Below are 19,066 nucleotides of genomic sequence, written 5' to 3'. Positions count from 1 at the left end.
AAGCACTCTACCACTGAGCCACCTTCCCAGCCCTCATTTTCATTTTCAACATAATGTCCATGAATACCTCTACTGTATTTGTTCACCCTTTGTCCCCCTGCTTCTGTGCCTCCCTTACCTTCCCAATTTGTTTCCATTTCCTAAAGTTCATTTTGATAAGTATTATATGATCAGAGACACATAGGCACTGAGCTTTTGTGTTCCTCCCCTAGAGTACCCTCCTTTGGTCTCACTGTATGTCTAGAGTCCTATATAATTTATCATTCAGTGTGACTAAAAAAATAATTTTGTTGTTAGTAAGGTGTTTACAGAAAGGCTACCATTTCATACCATTTTATAAGTCAGGTTATAAGTACATTTATTTTTTGGACAATTTTACCCTTCACCTACCCGTGGCTTGCCCCTAGCATCCCTGCCCACAAATACATAGGTCATTTTCCACTTTTCATTCAGTGTAGTATATGTACTGAATAGCATGAGTGCATTTGTTCACCTTTCCTTCCTCCCTTTCTGTACCCCCTGTTTAGTCCCTACCCTCCAGAAGAAAAGAGAAAACCATCAACACCAACAAAAAGCCCCATGTTTCTATTTCCTGGAATTTGTTTCAATAGTATTTTAAATGCTCAGAGTAGTTACACCTTTGTGGGTTTTTTGTTTGTATGTTTGTTTGTTTGTTTTGGGGGGGGTCAGCTGTGGGGCTTGAACTCTGTGCCTGGGTGCTGTTCCTGAGCTCTTCAGCTCAAGGATAGCGCTCTACCACTTGAGCCACTGCGCCAATGTTTCCTGGTGATTTATTAGAGATGAGAGCCTCACAGAGTTTCCTTTGCCTGGGCTGGCTTTGAACCTCGATCCTTAGATCTCAGCCTCCTGAGTAGCTAGAATTACAGGCGTGGGTCACCAGCGCCCAGCACCTTTGTGGTTCTCAAATTTCAGCTTTATCTATTGTGGAAGGCCTGCTCTGGGATGCACTGATAATGTACATTTCAAAAAATTTGCTGATGCTGATGTCTGAAGACCATCCTTTGAAACTATTGCCTTACCGGAGTGTAGTTCTTACAGCTCCTCTGCGGAGTAACCAGCACCAGAGTAAAATAAGAATAGATCGAGCCAGTTACAAGTGGTTCATGCCTATAATAGTAGTTATTCAGGAAGCTAGGATCTGATTATTGGGGTTTGAAGCCAAGGAAAGTCCATGAGACTCTTCTACAAATTAACCATCAAAAAGATAGCCAATGCCGAGCGCTGGTGGCATGAGCCTAGCTACTTAGGAGGCTGAGATCTGAGGGTTGCTGTTGGAAGCCAGCTAGGACAGCAGTCTGTGAGACCCATATGGCCAATAAATTACTCAGAAATTGGTAGAGTGCTGTGGCTCAATTGGTAGAGCGCTAGCCTAAGCAAAAGAAGCTGAGCTGACAGCACTCAGGACCAGAGTTCAAGCCCCCGCACTGGCACAAAAACAAAACATAACAAAACAAAAACAAACCAGTTAGGCCAGGTGCCATTCAAAAGGCTAGGATTTGAGGATCACAGTTCAAAGCCAGATTGGGCAGAAAGGCTAAATCTGTGTGACTCTCCAATTAACCACTAGAAAATCGGAAGTGGCATTGTAGTTCACAGTGGTAGAGTGCCAGCATTGGGCAGAAAAGAGCTCAGGGATGGTGGCAAGGCCCTGAGTTCAAGCCCTACTACCAGGAGCAACAACAACAAAGGATAACAAGAAGTAGAGATGTGGCTCATGTGGAGGGCCAGTTTTGAACAGAGAAAGGTAAGCAACGTCGCCCAAACTCCAAGTTCAAGCCCCAGTGCCGTGCATGTCACAACACACACACACACACACACACATGCACACGCACATGCACACAGTGGCTAGTCACAGTGCTTTAACTTGTAATCCCAGCTGCCCAACTGCTCCAGAGGATAAGATACAGATGACTGCAGATTGAAACCAGCCCAACTGAAAAATTGATCAGATGATACACCCAATCTTAACCAATAGAAAAGCTGTGTGGGATGGTGTACGGTGGTCATCCCTTAGATGCAGTAAATTTAAACAAATGGACCCTGGTTCAGGTTTGCCCGAGCAAAGAGCAAAACTCTTATTTGAAAAATAAGCGAAATGAAGAGAGTCTAAGAGTAGAATGTCTGCCTAGTACTTGCAAGGTTCTTGTCAGCACTGATTGCCAAGAAGCAACCATTATGATCCTTACAAGTTTGCAAAGTAAAATCTGTAACAGAAAACCGTGTCCTGATCAGGTGAGAGGAGGACACCAGAGGGCGCGCTTGCGCTCGTGCTCCTGGGCTGCTTCCGGTCACGCAGGCGCAGTGGGCCACGCGGGAGTCGCAGACCCTTGGCGCGATAGCCAGGGCAAGTCCCGGTTTCCAGGTAGGGCAGAGCGGCTGGCTGATGCGGAGGCGGCGGTCGGGCGTCGCAGGGCGTCACCGGGCGGCAGGTGTGGGCCTCGGAGCAAGCAGGAGCTGATGGTAATACGGTGTCCTCAGGGTCTGCACCTGGCCAGGTCTGGTCGCCAGAGCCCAGGCCCAGGTTGGAGCTCCAGCCGCGAGCAGCCGCTTCTTGCGCTGCGCGCTGCGCGCCTCAGCTGGGCTGAGGACGGCTCTTCGGTGGTTTTTGTTTTTGATAGTGCCTTTTTCTCTTTTCTTCTTCCTCATTCTTATTTTTTGGCTTAGAAAAACCCTTAAGCTCCCCGCCTTTATCCTAAGCTCTGGGCCCCTCGCTCCAGAAATATGGTCAGCTGCGCCAAAGCATTCATAAAGCTGTTCCAAGCCCCGTTCCTATCACCAGAGCATTGCAGGTTTTAGAGGAATATCCGAGGCCACCAAACTCATCGTTTCTGTTCAGTGAAACCACATCCCCGTTGAGTCAGTTCTCTTATCTGAGAACTGGAATAATAACAGTTTATCAGTTTGAAAAATTGATTCGAAGTTGACACTAAAAATCAGTTGAGATTTTGCTGAGAACGAATGAGGTCGTTGAGATAATTAAAAGGCTATTGAAATGAGAGCCAACAAGAAGAATTGTTATTAACCTTACCTATTAAGGAGGGCTCATCATAGATTTGAATATATTTATTATAGTTTTCTGCATAATTTTGTAACTGATGTTAACTTTTAAAAACTAAGATTATCATTATTATGAGTTTCAACTCTTGGCTTAACTTTTTTGTTTGTAACTGGCACTCTGTCACTTGGGCCATACTTCCAACTTTTGGCTTTTTATTGGTGAATTGGAGATAACTGTCTTGTATAGATTTGTCTGTCAGGCCGGCTTTGAACTGTGATCCTCAGATCTCAGCCTCCTGAGTAGCTAGAATTGTACATATGAGCCACAATGAGCCAGCTTGATGTTGGTATCTTTGAGTCTGTATTAGACAGCTTTTACTGTAATGAAGACCTGAGATAAATGAGAAAAGATTTTTTGGATCATAATATTGTGGTAGTTGGCCTTCTAACTTTGGATCTGTATTGAGGTGTTGGCTGTGGTGGAAGTAAGTGGTAGAGTAGGCTACTTTACCTCATGGTTCATGGAAGCAAAAGAGAACACAAAAAGGAAGAGAACCTCTCTAATAACATTTACTTCCTCTACCCTTTGGAGAATACTTACCCAAGCTATGACTGAAAATGAAAAAAGTGGAGCTCATGTTATATGGATTTAGAGAATGTGGATTTATGTGGATTTAATAGATGCAGATTTGTAATGAAGCTTGTAGACTCTTATACAAATCTCTTGTAAAACCCTGTTAAATATAATAAATTCTCTACTCACATATGGGGATTTGCCATTATTAAAAATGTTAGACTTGTGCTGGGAGGGTGGCTTAGTGGTAGAGTGCTTGCCTTGCATACATGAGGCCCTGGGTTCAATTTCCTCAGCACCACATAAACAGAAAAAGCCAAAAGTGGCACTGTAGCTCAAGTGGTAGAGTGCTAGCCTTGAGCTGAAGAGCTGAGGGACAGTGCCCAGGCCCCAGAGTTCAAGCCTCATGATTGACAAAAGAAAAAAAAAAAAGTTAGACTATAGTAAGAGATACAAAAAAGAAGAAGAGGAGGAGGAGGAGGAAGAGGAGGGAGAGGAGGGGGAAGAGGAGGAGGGCGGCAGATTTATTGAGTCTGAGAATGCCAGAGAAAAGAACTGTGGCTTAGACCAGAAGGGGTAAATTGTACCTGATCAGATAGTGTGCTTGAACACAGATGCTGGGTGCTGTCCCTGAGCTTCTAGGCTAGTGCTCTACCACATGAGCTACAGCTCAACTCCTGTCTTTTTGGTAGCTTTGAACTGTGATCCTCTAATCTCAACCCCCTGAATAGCTAGGATTATAGGCATGAGCCACTAGAGCCTGACAGTTAGTGCATTCTTAACCAGTACGTGCTCTATGCCAGGCATGAGAGCACAGTTGGGCACGACAGATCAAACTCAGTTTAGAGGAAGAAGGATGTGGGAATCTGGGTCTTGGCATTCCCAAAAGGATGCTTTTGAACAGAAAAGAAAAGTCTGGGGCTAGGATGGGATAAAGAGAAATGTTTGAAAAGTAGACCCTGGATGGGCTCCCCAGTGCCAAAAACAACCCCCTCCCCCACAAAACCTCACAGAAAGAGGAACAAAGTTGACAAAGCCAGGTAGATGATCATTATTTCATTTTTTTTCTTTTGAAATATTTCATTAAAGAAAAAAGATCTTATCTGCTGTGTGGAGAATGGATTGGAAAAGGAAGGAGACACTATACATCAGTAAACAGTTGAGAAGCCCAGGTGAGTACTGCTGATGGCTTGTACTAGAACAGAGGGATAGATGTGAACAGATAGGAGAGATTTGGGTGACAGAACTGGTTGTATCTAGTGCTTTCAAAGTCAAGGGAGGGAGGAATCAAGTTATCCAGGATTTTTACTTGAGTGGGAAGGGTTTCTGTGAATCATAGAGTAAGAAGCCCTGGCGAAGGATCCTGCTGGGGATGGTAGGAAATACTGAGTTTATCTGTAGACATTCTAGACCTTGAAGAGCCTACTGAGTGAAGCATTTCAGAAGAAAGATGAGAGTTGCAGTAGAGACTTAGAAATAAAAGCGTTTTAGAAGGCCACTAAAGCCAATGCATAGAGACAGGCTTGCTTGCTTCCTTCCTTCTTCCTTTCTTCCTTCCCTCCCTCCCTCCCACCCTCCCTCCTTTCCTACCTTTTTTGCTCAAGACTGACATGAACTTGGTTACTTTACTTTTTTATATGTGCTAGGACTAGGGCTTGAATTTAGGGCCTGGGTGCTGTCCCTTAGTTTTTTTTTTACTCAAGGTTGGCATTCTACCACTTGAACTACAGCTTTCCTTCTGACTTTTTGGTGGTTAAATGGAGGTAAGGGTCTCATGGACTTTCCTGCCCAAGCTGGCTTTGAACGTGATTCTCAGATTTCTGCCTCTGGAGTAGCTAGGATTACATGGTTACTTTAACTATTCTAAATATAGATGGACTGGACAAGACTTTAAGAGTACCTTTCAAGAATCAGGTGCATGTGGAAGAAGCTTTGGAGACTGAAGTCTGAGTGATGAAAGTTGTACAGTTTCAGCTGAAGTCTTTGATGATGTGAGGGAATAAACTGAAGAGAGATGTGGGCCTGGAATCTTTATGAGAAAGGTGGGAAACTTGATCATCTTGAACACTGCAGATATCTCTAGGAAGTGAGAAGGTGGCCTTACTTAGGCAAGGTTGGCTGTCCAGTGAAGCTAAAGCATAATTGTTTTCCTGAGTACCTATTTTTAAAAAATTTTTAATTTTTCTGCCAGAACTAAGACTTGAACTCAGGATCTGGGAGCTGTCCCTTAGCTTTTGCACTCAGGAATAACACTCTTACTACTTCAGCCACAGCTGCACTTCTGTCTATTTTTTAGATGGTTAATTGCAGATAAGATTCTCATGGACGTTACTTGCCCAGTCTGGCTTTGAACCTCCATCCTCAGATTTCAGCCTTCTTAGTTTAGGATTACTGGTATGAGCCACTGGTACTCAGCAAGAATCAATTATTTTTGACATTTCCTGATTAGAGGTGTCAGTGTTGTGTTGACCCTTAGCCACAGCCTGGAAACTGGGAGAGAGCCCTCATTTTTTAATTTATATGAGTTCAATAATGGGAGCAAAAAAGTAGTTTTTCTGGAAAAGATTTGTGAACTTAGGTGATATTTTTATTAATTTTATTTTATTTTTATTTATTTTTTGGGTCCAGTCGTGGGGCCTGAACTCTGGGCCTGGGCGCTGTCCCTCAGCTCTTCAGCTCAAGGCTAGAGCTCTACCACTTGAGCCATAGTGCCACTTCTGTTTTTTTTCTTTTTGCTTATGTGGTGCTGAGGAATCGAACCCAGGGCCTCTTAGGTGATATTTTTATCTTTTAAGATGGAAATATAAATCTTATGCCATAAAATTACCATTTTAAAGCATATTATTTAGTGATTTTTAAATGTATTTACAAGATTGTGCAACCATCATTACTGTCTTTATTGAACAAGGAATTACATTCTCATAAGTAGCTGTTGTTTATCTTCCTGTTCCAGTAAATTGTAGAAGCCCCTAATCTGTTTAGTGATTATATGGTTTTGCTTATTCTGGGCATTTTATGTAAATAAACTTTTACAGTGACTAGCCTTTTTTTTTTCTTTTTTTTGGGGGTCCAGTCGGGGGCCTGAACTCTGGGCCTGGGCGCTGTCCCTCAGCTCTTCAGCTCAAGGCTAGCGCTCTACCACTTGAGCCACAGCACCACTTCCAGCTTTTTTCTCTTTGCTTATGTGGTGCTGAGGAATTGAACCCAGGGCTTTTTGCATGCAAGGCAAGCACTCTACCACTGAGCCACCTTCCCAGCCCCGTGACTAGCTTCTTTAATTAAGTATATGTTTTTTGAAGTTATCCCTGTTGTAGCATGAATTGGTGCTTTATTCTTTTTATAACTGAATAATTTTCCACTTAATGATATAGCTTATTTTATAACTTAGCTCATGCGTTGGTATATATTTGGATTATTTCCACCATTTGGGTATTCTATTTCTTTTTTTAAATCGGTTGTGGGACTTGAACTCTGAGCCTGGGCACTGTCCCTGAACTCTTCAGCCAAGGCAAGTGCTCTACTACTTGAGCCACAGCACCACTTCTGGTTTTCTGGTGGAGATAAGAGTCTCATAGACCTTTCCTGCCTGGGCTGGCTTTGACCTGTGATCCTCAGATCACAGCCTCCTGAGTAGCTAGGATTACAAGCATGAGCCACCTGAGCCTGGCTTTGGGTATTCTAAATAATACTGCTTTGACCATACATGTATGAAGTGTTTGTGTCAATGTATTTTGATTACCTGTATTTAGCACCAAAATAACAGATAATTTTCCACAGAAGCTTCATTTTACATTTTCCTTAGCATTGTATAAGGATTATAATTTCTCCACATCTTCATAAGCATTCCTTGTCTTATTTATTTTTATTATAATCACCATGGGTAGATATGAAGTAGTCTATCATGAGAAGTATCTCATCATAATTTTTTTTCCAGGTACTGCAGTTTGAACTTAAGGCCTTGTACTTGCTTGGCTTGTTTGTTCAGCTGGTACTGTACCACTTGAGCCATGCCCCCATCTTGGTGTTTTTGCTGGTTCTTTTGGAGATGGAATGTTCTTTTTTTTCTTTTTGGTCTGAGATTGGGACTTGAATTTGGTACCTGATGCTTTTCACTCATTGGCTAGCTTTCACTCATTGACTAGTGCTCTATCAACTGAACCATGCCTCCAACCTCTGGAGATGGATTCTTGAAGATTTTTCTGTTCAGGCTGACTGTGAACCATACTTATCTGGGTCTCAGTCTCCTGAGTAGTTTGTATTACAGCTACTGGCACCTGGTTTTATTTGCTTTGATGGCAAATAAAATCGAACATTTTTCTCATGTGTTTGTTGGTTGTCTGGATGTTTACTTTAGGGAAATGCCTATTCAGGTCCTTTAACCATTCTAAAATAGTTAGATTTTTTTATTGCTGAGTGAAATACTTTTGAGTTGTCCATCAGATATCCAAAAGTAAAGAAAGCAAGCCTTGACTTCTAGGAGAGGCTAGGATTGAACCTATATTTCTGGGGCCCATCAGCAGGTGGAGATGGAAAGCAAAGAATCTGGTGAGCTCATGCAGAGTGAATGAAGAGGTCTAAGGTCCAAGCCTGGAGGACCTGGCACCCAGAGAGATGAGAAGGATCCTCCAACAGTAGTTTCCTGGAAACCAAATAAGGGAAGTGCTTTAAGTAACATGGACTGCTTGCTGACTGGTGAGGTGTTTGGTCAGATAAAATCAGTTTGAGTGGGCTAGCAATACGGTGTAGAGGAGAAGACAGCCATGGAGAGAATGGGTTTGGGTACTGTGATGGAGTTTGCTGAAAAGGAACGAGAGGTAGGACAATAGTTGAAGAGGAAAAGTGGATATTTTAGATAAGGCAGAACTCCTGGCTTTCTGGCAGTGTCGCAGAAGGAGAGAGCTACTGGAGCAGTGATTTCCTAAGCCAGGAGGAAGTCTAGTTTTGTTTTAGCAGGAGAAAAAGTAGTGTGGGAACTTGCAGAAATGCTCTCTGATTGCTTCTATGTTTCAGTGAAATGAGAACCAAGATCATCAGCTGAGAGTAAAAGTGGGGAGGGGCCAGTGTAAGTTTGAAGAGAAATGGTGACCTGGTCCAGCCGAATGCCTTGTAAAAACTAACCTCTTGGGCTTATGAGATCCTTGCTGAGACTGCCCAGCAGTGGGGCTTGGATGTTGCAAAGGGAAAGAAAGGGTTGCAAAATTTTGGAGGATGGAAAGTTTAAATGAAGTAGTAGGTTTTTTTTTCTTTGTTATTGTTGTTTATGCACTTCACACCAAGTAGGGCTGTGTAGAAGGAGTTAAGATCAAGTCTGGGTGAGAACAAACTGAGACAACACAGGCTGCTGAGAAATCCTGGGACCCTAATCCCACACTAGCTGACAGGTTTTGGTGGCAGTGGCCAGGCTAAGGACTGTTCTGTGGCTTCTGCCTCACCCTGGAAGGCAAGAGTCTGAGGGATACCAGGCTCCAGCATGCCATCGGAAAGGTGAACTATTTGGACTTCTTCTGTTCTTTATTTGTATGCAGAGTTGCATTTTTTGTTGTTGTTGTTTTATTTTTAGTTGGTAGTGGGGCCTGAACTCTGGGCCTGGGGCATTGTCCTTCAGCTCTTCAGCTCAAGGCTAGCACTCTACCACTTGAGCTTCAGCACCACTTCCGGCTTTTTTTTTTTTTTTTTTTTGCTTATGTAGTGCTGAAGAATCGAACCCAGGGCCTCTGTATGCAAGGCAAGCACTCTACCACTGAGCCAACTTCCCAGCCGAGTTGCATTTTTTTAAAACAACATTTTAACAGCATTAAAAAACAAACAAACAAACAAAACCTCCTTTTTGGTATTTTGAACAGAGGGCTTTCACATCAGCCCCTGGGACCAATCAAGCACTGATCAGCTCAGATATCTGGATAGATACCTAGCTGGGTAAAAGAAGACGCTCCTAGAAGGTAACTGTACACATCTCAGGCAATTCTATCCCTACTGTTCTTGTCTCTCGCAGTGCTGGCAATCAGCTGGCTGCACCTTCACATTGCATGCTTCTATTTCATGAGCACCTGCTCTGAGGGAGAAGCACCCTCTGCCCAGGGTGCTCCTCAGGCCTGTCCCTGTCCAGATCCCTCCATGACAATTCTAAGGTAAAGATTCCAGCCCAGTTCTGGAATCTTTGGTTACCTACTGCTAGTGACACCTGAGTTACCTTTCCCAGATTCATCACCATTATTCTACCTCAGGAATTTGTCCACTCTTGCCCATGACTATTGCCAGTGTGTCCCAAGTACAGGCTGAGCTTCAGTCTTTTGGACTCCCTTTCATTTCTTTTTTTTTTTTTTTGTAGGTCATGGGGCTTGAACTCTGGGCCTGGGCTCTGTCCCTCAGCAATTCAGCTCAAGGCGAGCGCTCTACCACTTGAGCTACAGCGCCACTTCCGGTTTTCTAGTGGTTTATTGGAGATAGGAGTCTCATGGTCTTTCCTGCCCCGGCTGGCTTTGAACCGAGATTCTCAGATCTCAGCCTCCTGAGTAGCTGGGATTACAGGCGTGAGCCACTGGCGCCTGGTCCCCTTTCATTTCTGCTACAGAGTAATTTTGTTTTGTTTTGCTATGCTGGGGATGAAACCAGAGAGTTCTTCATGTTCTACCACTGAGCACATTCCTTGCCTGCTCAGGTAGGAACATCCTAACTGAGATCAAGAGGCCTCTACTTACTACCCTAACTAAGAGACATTCTGCTTCTACAGTAAATATTCATGAATAACTACTTAGTGTAAAATACTGTAGATGAGATAAAGTCAAACATCAGCATCTTGCTTCTAGCCTAATCTAATTTGAATGAATCCAAAATTTAGTTTGTAATCAAGAATACTTATTATGGAAGTGGCTGACATTGAGCCTAATCAGGCCTCCCTTGTGCCAAACAGTGATGCCAAAGGTAACTGAACTTGTGAGTATATGAGGCATGAGAGAGGCGATCATTTTTAGACTGCCTTCTGTGTCATCCATACTCCTTCATGGAAATAAAGCTGGACATTGTCTGTAATTATTATTACTCCTTCTTGCCTACTATATTCTAGGAGCTGACACTGGATAACAACATGGAAAGGAATCCCCAGGAGAGCAGGAAAGGCCTCACCCACAAAGCAGTCCCCCGGGTTGTTGGCCTGCTGCTTGCCGTGGCCCTCATGAATGTGCTTCTTTACCTCTGCCTCAACCAATTTTTCATTTTCCCTCAACGATCTACTGAGGATCCCAGGTCATGTCCTTATGGTTACTTCAGAATGGGACAGATGAAAGACTGCTCACCTTGGCTATCCTGTGAGGAGCTGAGGACAGAAGTAAGGCAATTAAAGTGCATTGGGGAAGGAGCTGTGAAGAGAGTAAGTATGTCTATTATTGATTGGTGTTACCTCTTTTTTTTTTTTGTCAGTCCTGGGGCTCCAACTCTGGGCTTGGACACTGTCCCTGAGCTCCATTTTGCCCAAGGCTAGTGCTCTATCACTTGAGCCAGTGTGCTACTTTTGGCTTTTTCTGTGATTAATTGAAGATAAAAGTCTCATGGACTTTCCTGCCCATGCAGGCTTCAAACCTCAATCTTCAGATCTCAGCCTCTTGAGATTGGTATATCATCTTTTGGGGAGAGTGATTTAGCTTTCTGTGCTATAAGCCATAATAAGCCTTTGTGGTGATGGGTACCTTAGTCCCAGCTGCGCAGGAAGCTGAAGGAGGAGAATCATTTTGGCTTAGAACTTTGAGCCTAGCCTGAGCAATATAGTGAGTGGTTCAAAAACAACAAAACAAAAAGCCAGAAATTACTAGATTCTAGGTCATGTTTAGCCTAATAAGGTACTCCAAAGGTGGGCGGGGGGGGGGGGGGGGAGGGAGGGGAGGGTAGCTACATGTTTAAAAGAACACTATACTAATGGAAAACCAATACAGTAACTTTAGAGTTTAATTACATTATCTTTCAATCCTCAATGGAATATTTTGTAGTCATTTACTGTAATTAGGAACCTATGTGGCCGCAGGAGGAAATGTGAGATAAAAAGTGTGCCTTAGGGCTGGGAAGGTGGCTCAGTGGTAGAACGCTTGCCTTGCATGCATGAGGCCCTGGATTCGATTCCTCAGCACCACATAAGCAAAAAGAAAAAAGCCAGGGGCTGGGAAGGTGGCTCAGTGGTAGAGCGCTTGCCTTGCATGCTCAAGGCCCTGGGTTTGATTCCTCAGCACCACATAAGCAAAAAGAAAAAAGCCGGAAGTGGCGCTGTGGCTCAAGTGGTAGAGTGCTAGCCTTGAGCTGAAGAGCTGAGGGACAGCGCCCAGGCCCAGAGTTCAGGCCCCACGACCGGACCCCCCCCAAAAAAAAAAAAGTATGTCTTAACTGGACACAGGTGGCTCATGCCTATAATCCTAGCTACTCAGGAGGCTGAGATCTGAGGATCGAGGTTCAAAGCCAGCCTGGGCAGGAAAGTCCGTGAGACACTTATCTCCAATAAACCATCAGAATACCAGAAGTGGTGCTGTGGTTCAAATGGTAGAGCACTAGCTTTGAGCTTAAGAGCTGAGGGACAGCGCCTGAGTTCAAGCCCCATGACTGACCCCCCCCCAAAAAAAAAGTGTGTCTTGTTTTCAACTTCAAAATTACATATTTATTTAGAAAACTACAAAAATGGCAGAAACTGTGAAGGGATTATGAATAATTTATTTTTTTTCTTCAGTCCCGGGACTTGCACTTGGTCTAGCTCTTTTGCTCAAGGGTAATGCTCTACCACTTGGAGCCACAGCTCCACTTCTAAATAATTTCTTCTTGTTTTTCAACCTAAAATGATCATTTTTCCCTCACCAAAGGGTGAATCCAGTCCTCAAAGTTCCTAGAGCCTTTTACTCATTGCCAGCAAGTATGTGCATTACCTCATGTGGTCATTTTTTCTATGAAAACTTGAGGTCTATTAAGGAGGTGCCCAAAACATACATTGGAGTAAATATAGTATCTCCAACAAATGCTATTGGGAAACTAGGTATCTCTACATGTAGAAGACAGAAACTAGATTCCTATCCTTTTTGCTAAGAATTTCTTTGGCTGTTTGAGGGTTTTTGTGCTTCAGTACTAATTTTTGGATTGATTTTATTTTTTCTGTGAAGAATTTCACTGAAATTTCAATAGGAGTTATGTTGAATCTTTCGGTTGCTTTTGGTATTATAGATACTTTTACAATATGAGTTCTTCCAGTTCATGAGCATAGGAGGTCTGATCATCTTCCAGGATTATTAGGATTCATATCTGTTTTTATTTTTTCTTATTTTATATTTTCTCCTATGTCACAGGGATTGAACATGCCAGGCAAATGCAGTACCACTAAGCAGTGAGCTAATCCTAGCCTTTTTTTTTCTTCCAGTGTATTTTTAAGTATTATAAGGCAGTTAGAGGTTACTTAGAAATTATTCTTATCTGTGATTTGCAAATTTTTAACGAGTGGTATCAAATAATTGTGATTCCTCAAAAATTAACTGTTTAGTAATAAATGGTATTTAGTAGTCTAGTAATAAATAATATTTAGTAGTCTTTCATTTATCTGAAGTCCAAGAATGAATTCAACATGAATAAGGTCAACCCTTATTCATTCAGAAGTCATGAGGTGTGGTCATGCTCCTTTTATCATTTATTATTGAATATATAGAAGCAGCTTCTTTGAAGAAATTTTATTTTATGTGAAAAGTGGGTCAGACCAAAACCATCTGCTTATATTAGTGATCACTATGTAGAGTAGGGTCAATTATTGCATTCGGTAGTGGTACAAATCTAATGAAGAGATTGTAGTCAACATGAAAACATTTTAAACATATGAATTTTTTTATTGAACATAATTGCTTTTTAAATGGAGATTATGATAAATAGTGAAACTTCTCAGATTGAGTGATTTGAGATCTTGAAAGATTACTCTTTTGAATATGAAGAGTCAACTGTAGTTATCCAGGTTTATCCATAATGAACCTACCTTCTCAAGCATTTGATGTCCTCTAACCTATTTTTATTTTATATAGTAATTTGGAGGGTTTTTTTTTTTGGGGGGGGTCCAGTCGTGGGGCCTGAACTCAGGGCCTGGGTGCTGTCCCTCAGCTCTTGAGCTCAAGGCTAGTGCTCTACCACTTGAGCCATAGCACCACTTCCGGCTTTTTTCTTTTTGCTTATGTGGTGCTGGGGAATCGAACCCAGGGCCTCAGGCATGCAAGGCAAGCGCTCTACCACTGAGCAGCCTTCCCAGCCCCTAATTTGGAGTTTAAAAAAATGTTTTAAATTATAAAACTAACATGTTTTATTTATTTATATATGTATTTATTTATTTTTGTTTGTATTTTTGTTGGTCATGGGGCCTGAACTCTGGGCCTGGGCGCTGTCCCACAGCTCTTCAGCTCAAGGCTATGCTCTATCACATGAGCCGCAGCACCACTTCTGGCTGTTTTTTGCTTATGAGGTGCTGAGGAATTGAACCCAGGGCCTCATGCATGCAAGATAAGCACTCCACCACTGAGCCACCTTCTCAGCCCCCATATGTTTTATTTGAAAGACTTGGAAAAATAACAACGGTATGGAGTAAGAAAATCACCTAGAATCTCAATGTAGAAAGATACTAACTGGAACATTAGCATATTTCTTTGATTTTTTAAAAAAAACTTATTATAGATGATATACAGGGGGGTTACAGTTACATAAGTAAGGTAATGAGTACATTTCTTGTCAAACTTGTTACCCCCTCCCTCATTTTTCTCCTGCTTTTCCTCTCCACCAGCATCTTTGATTTTTATATAATTTTGTCTTGGTCTTTTTCAGGTAGGATAATAGTATATTAACAATTTTCATTTATAATGTTACTTCTTTCTGTTTTCATTCTATAAAAGTATGCATTATGGTGGTTACATAATAGACTGTTGTGTAATGCTCCCAAAACTTAACCAGCCTTGTTTTTTATTTTCTTTTTGGTCTCTTTGTCTCTGTCTGTCTGTCTGTCTGTCTCTGTCCTCTCTTTTTGTGCCTGTACTGGAGCTGGAGTTCAGAGCCTTGTGCTCTTTCTTAGTTTTTAAACTCAAGACTGGTGTTCTACCACTTGAACTACACCACCTCCTCTTGAAGCTTTTTGCTGGTTAATTGGAGATAAGAGTCTTTGAACTGTGATCCTATTATCTCAGTCTCCCGTGTAGCTCATTAGTAGGATTAGAGGTATGAGAGGAAGTTTTTTCTAGCCTCTGTGATTTGAGCCCTTGGTGATTCCTAGCTCAGCAAAAAAATAAAAGAAAAGAAAACCATAACTTTTAGTTTAGCAATGGAGACACAAGTCACAGTGTGCAGAAATAGACTGGGGCAGGGAATCCTGACTTCTGAGCCTATTTATTTTCTGCTTTATAACTTTCTACCTTCTCTCTTAGGACTTAAGTAAAAGAGCAGTTTCCTTCCTTCCTAACAGTACCTCCTGCTTTTCCTAACTAATAAAAATAAACCCTTGAGGCAGTAATGTGAACATTTCTTTTCTGTGCCATATGTACAAGCAATATTTGTGTAGCATTTCAGCTCCTGCTTTTATAGTTGAAATAACAAAACCAAAGACCATATAAAATGTTTTTCTTACATATAAATATTCTTTTTTTTGCTAGTCCTGAGGCTTGGACTAAGGGGGGCCCAGGCACTGTCCCTGAGCTTTCTGCTCAAGGTTAGCAATCTACCACTTGAGCCACAATGCCACTTCTAGCTTTTTCTGTTTGTTTTACTGAGGAATTGAACCCAGGGCTTCATGCATGCTAGGCAAGCACTCTACCACTAGGCCCTAAATATTCTTATTTAGGGTTTATTATGCTGCTTTTTAGCACTAATGACTAATATGTATTATTTGTTTTGTCTGTCCTGGAGTTTGAATTCAAGGCCAGGCACTATGCCACTTGAGCCATTCCCTCATCCCCTTTTGCTTTTAGTTGTTTTTTTTTTTTTTGGGATAGAGTTTAACACTTTTTCTCAAGAAAGTCTGACTGAAGTCCTCAAGGTCAGCTAAGTTGAAATGAAAATCTGTTTGCCACTTCAAGCCTTTACACGCACAACTCTTGGGTTTGCCCTCCCCATACTCAACATCTGTGTTGCTATTTCTGATTATCCTTTAAGATCATCAACCAAGAGCAACTTAACAGCCTCTCCTACTGGATGGCTCCCAACATCCAGACCAGATGCATTTTCTTCTGCCCTCTTCTGCCCTAAAATCTTATTCATTAATGTGAGTGCTTACTTTGCTAAATGTTTCTGTTTATTTACAAGTGAGTCTTTACATTTAGACTAAATACAACTCTGTGACAGCAGAGTGGCTTTGTGTTTCATTGGTGTCTGTGTCTTCAGCACCACACCTGTCCCTTAGAATGTATTTGTTTCCCATTCTGCTTTAGGAAAAGTTTCAATTTGATGTTTCTGTGTCTTTGTGTCAGGTCTTTCTGTCTGAGTGGAAGGAACGCAAAGTTGCTCTCTCACGGCTGAAGAGTTTGGAAATGAAAGATGATTTTCTCCATGGACTTCAAATGCTGAAATCTCTACAAAGTAAACACATTGTCACACTGGTTGGCTATTGTGAGGATGACAACAGTATCCTTACTGAATATCACCCCTTGGGTTCTTTGAGAAACCTGGAAGAAACACTAACCCTCTCAAAGTATCAAAATGTGAACACATGGCAGCACAGGCTGCAGTTGGCTATAGGGTATGTCAGTATCATTAACTACCTACACCACAGCCCTCTGGGCACACTGGTTATGTGTGATTCTAATGACTTGCCCAAGACATTGTCCCAGTATCTGCTTACAAGTAACTTGAGCATTGTGGCAAATGACTTGGATGCCTTGCCTCTGGTGAACCACAGCTCTAAGATGTTTGTGAAGTGTGGCCACAGGGAGCTTCATGGGGATTTTGTGGCTCCAGAGCAGCTGTGGCCCTATGGAAAGGACACACCTTTTCATGATGAGCTTATGCCTTCCTATGATGAGAAGGTTGACATCTGGAAGATTCCAGATGTCTCCAGTTTCCTTTTGGGTCATGTTGAAGGCAGTGATATGGTTCGATTCCATTTGTTTGATATTCACAAGGCTTGTAAGAGCCAGACTCCTGCAGAAAGACCCACTGCTCAGGATATTCTGGATACTTATCAGAAGGTTTTTAACTTGCTCAGAGATACTGGAAGGTCTCAGACAAGGGAAATGTTATAAAACCCAGACTAGTTGTTGAAGGGTAGGATTTAAAGACTGAATCAAAATTACAACAGTTCTATGCTGATGATGGAGGTTGTTGCTTATCTTGGGATTTTCATTATGTTTTGCTGTTTGGCCATATGATTCTTTTTCTACATCTGTTTCTACATCTGACTGCCCAAGTGGGAGCAAGAGCAAAGCAGATTTGATTTAAACGTGGCTTCACATTTCTGAGGATGTTTGCTTTTGGTGAAGATGTAGGAAGCAATGAAATTACCCAGTATCTGAATTAACTAATAAAAATATAGTCATAAAGAAGCCTTGCATACCCTAATAAAGTTTGTAAGCTCTTAAGAAGTATTAATAGAGGGCTGGGAAGGTGGCTCAGTGGTAGAGCTCTTGTCTTGCATGCATGAGGCCCTGGGTTTGATTCCTCAGCACCACATAAGCAAAAAGAAAAAGCCGGAAGTGGCGCTGTGGCTCAAGTAGTAGAGTGCTAGCCTTGCGCTGAAGAGCTGAGGGACAGTACTCAGGCCCAGAGTTCAGGCCCCACGACCAGACCCCCCCCCAAAAAAAAGAAGTATTAATAGAGATTTTTAAATGGTGCAACATGAAATAAGTGTAGTCCTTTATCAAAGAACATTTTTGCTTCCCAATTTAAAAAATGTTGAGGTACAGAACTCTAGGCATTCACACACAGACCAAAGGAGGATACTCTTAGGGGTGAACACAAAGGTGCAATGCCTCTGTGCCTCTGATCAGATAAAATAATATCAAATTAACCCAGGAAATGGAAACAAGAGTTTTTTTTCTTATTTTTCCTTTTATATTGTTTATTCTTCTATCAGCCTTTGGGGTGGGGAAAGACACAGAAATGGCAGGACAAAGGGTGAACAAAAGCAGCAGGGGTACTCAGTATGTTGAATATAAACTGTACAACTTGTGGTGGGGGATGGGAGGGAAAAAACAGAGAGAGAGTGAAGAAAGGATGACATTGTCCAAAAAGAAATATACTCATTACTTGACTTATGAAATGGTAACTCTTTGGTACATCACATTTATATTAACAATAAAACAAATGAAGATGAAATTTTTTTACTGATTCTGAATTTATTTAATGATATGTATGAGAAAATTCACATTTCCACTTTTCTTCTTGAATCTCTTATCATGAAATATAAGACATATACAGAAAAATGTATAAAATACAATTTTGTGCTATACCTAAGGAATAAACACTAAATAAAATAATAAACTAAATAAAATAAATGTTCACATAACTGCCATTATAACTGAAAGATAGCATTGCCAGTAACTTCATTTTTCTGTTTTCTATAAATTTTTATTGTGATTAAGTGATTACTTAAATTTCACGGTATTTTGAGATAGTGATAGTTAAAGTCACAAACACATTCTAACCTTCATGAGGCAAATTGTCATTATCGTGGTCTATAAAGTTTGTGAATTTGATGGGCTTTGACAATATAACTATTTCTTCCACATCGAGTGATATGTACATTTCTTTCCTTTTGTTTAGTGTAAGCTGTTCCCTAATTCTCTCTCATTCCCTCCCTTCCATCGCTGCCCTTGAGTTGTTTAGTTTATTTCCATCAATGTCCAGTGCAGGTGATGGGCCCCTCTGTTGTATGTTTTCCTTTTTCTCTCTGTTTCTGTGTTCTCCTCCTAGCTTCCCTCACCACTATATATGTGGTTAAGAACATGGAGTCATCTAGAAGTGTGCAACAAAATGAGTGGAGGTCCTTTGTTTCTTGAGTCCTGTTTACTTTGTTGTTTCTACTTGCATTTTGTATTTAACACCATATCAGGGAGACCATGTACTGTTTGTCTCTTTGCTCTTGGCTTACCTCACTCAAAATGATTTTTTCTTTCTTCTTCTTCGTCTTTTTTTGTTGTTGTTGTTGGTCATGGGGCTTGAACTTTGGGGCCTGGGCACTATCCCTCAGCTCTTTAGCTCAAGGTGAGTGCTCTACCACTTGAGCCACAGCACCACTTCCAGATTTCTGAGTGGAGATTAGAGTCTTATGGAGTTTCCTGCCAGGGCTGGCTTTGAACTGTGATCCTCAAATCTCAGCCTCCTGAATAGCTAGGATTACAAGCCACTGACACCCAGCAAAATGATTTTTTTTCTAGTTCCATCCATTTCCCTGTGAATGCTATTACTTTGTCCTTTCTAATGGCTGCATAATATTCCATTGTATATAGGTACCACAATTTTTGGATCCATTCATCTGTAGTGGGGTATCTGGGTTGTTTC

At 41.7% G+C, this 19,066-nt stretch overlaps 1 protein-coding gene across 4 annotated transcripts; it reads left to right on the top strand.

The window, feature by feature from the left end:
* The first annotated feature begins 2,302 nt into the window (after nt 1–2,302).
* On the top strand, nt 2,303–18,014 carry Pomk (protein O-mannose kinase). 4 transcript variants are annotated; one of them, XM_070016047.1, is made up of 5 exons: nt 2,303–2,383; nt 4,682–4,764; nt 9,436–9,531; nt 10,656–10,958; nt 16,039–18,014. In XM_070016047.1, the coding sequence occupies exons 4-5, from the start codon at nt 10,677–10,679 to the stop codon at nt 16,807–16,809; spliced, it is 1,053 nt and encodes a 350-aa protein (XP_069872148.1). In that variant the 5' UTR covers nt 2,303–2,383; nt 4,682–4,764; nt 9,436–9,531; nt 10,656–10,676; the 3' UTR covers nt 16,810–18,014. The 4 variants fall into 4 exon arrangements, with proteins under 4 accessions (XP_069872148.1, XP_069872145.1, XP_069872147.1 ...); XM_070016044.1 differs by lacking the exon at nt 9,436–9,531 and having other exon boundaries at nt 16,039–18,012; XM_070016046.1 differs by lacking the exons at nt 2,303–2,383; nt 9,436–9,531 and adding an exon at nt 2,404–2,481 and having other exon boundaries at nt 16,039–18,012.
* The last annotated feature ends 1,052 nt before the right edge of the window (nt 18,015–19,066 follow it).

The sequence above is a fragment of the Dipodomys merriami genome, unplaced genomic scaffold (genome assembly GCF_024711535.1).
Source record: "Dipodomys merriami isolate MVZ:Mamm:240054 unplaced genomic scaffold, mDipMer1.0.p SCAF_12, whole genome shotgun sequence".
In the NCBI taxonomy this organism is placed as follows: domain Eukaryota; kingdom Metazoa; phylum Chordata; class Mammalia; order Rodentia; family Heteromyidae; genus Dipodomys; species Dipodomys merriami.
This window is presented reverse-complemented; position numbering and strand designations above follow the sequence as displayed.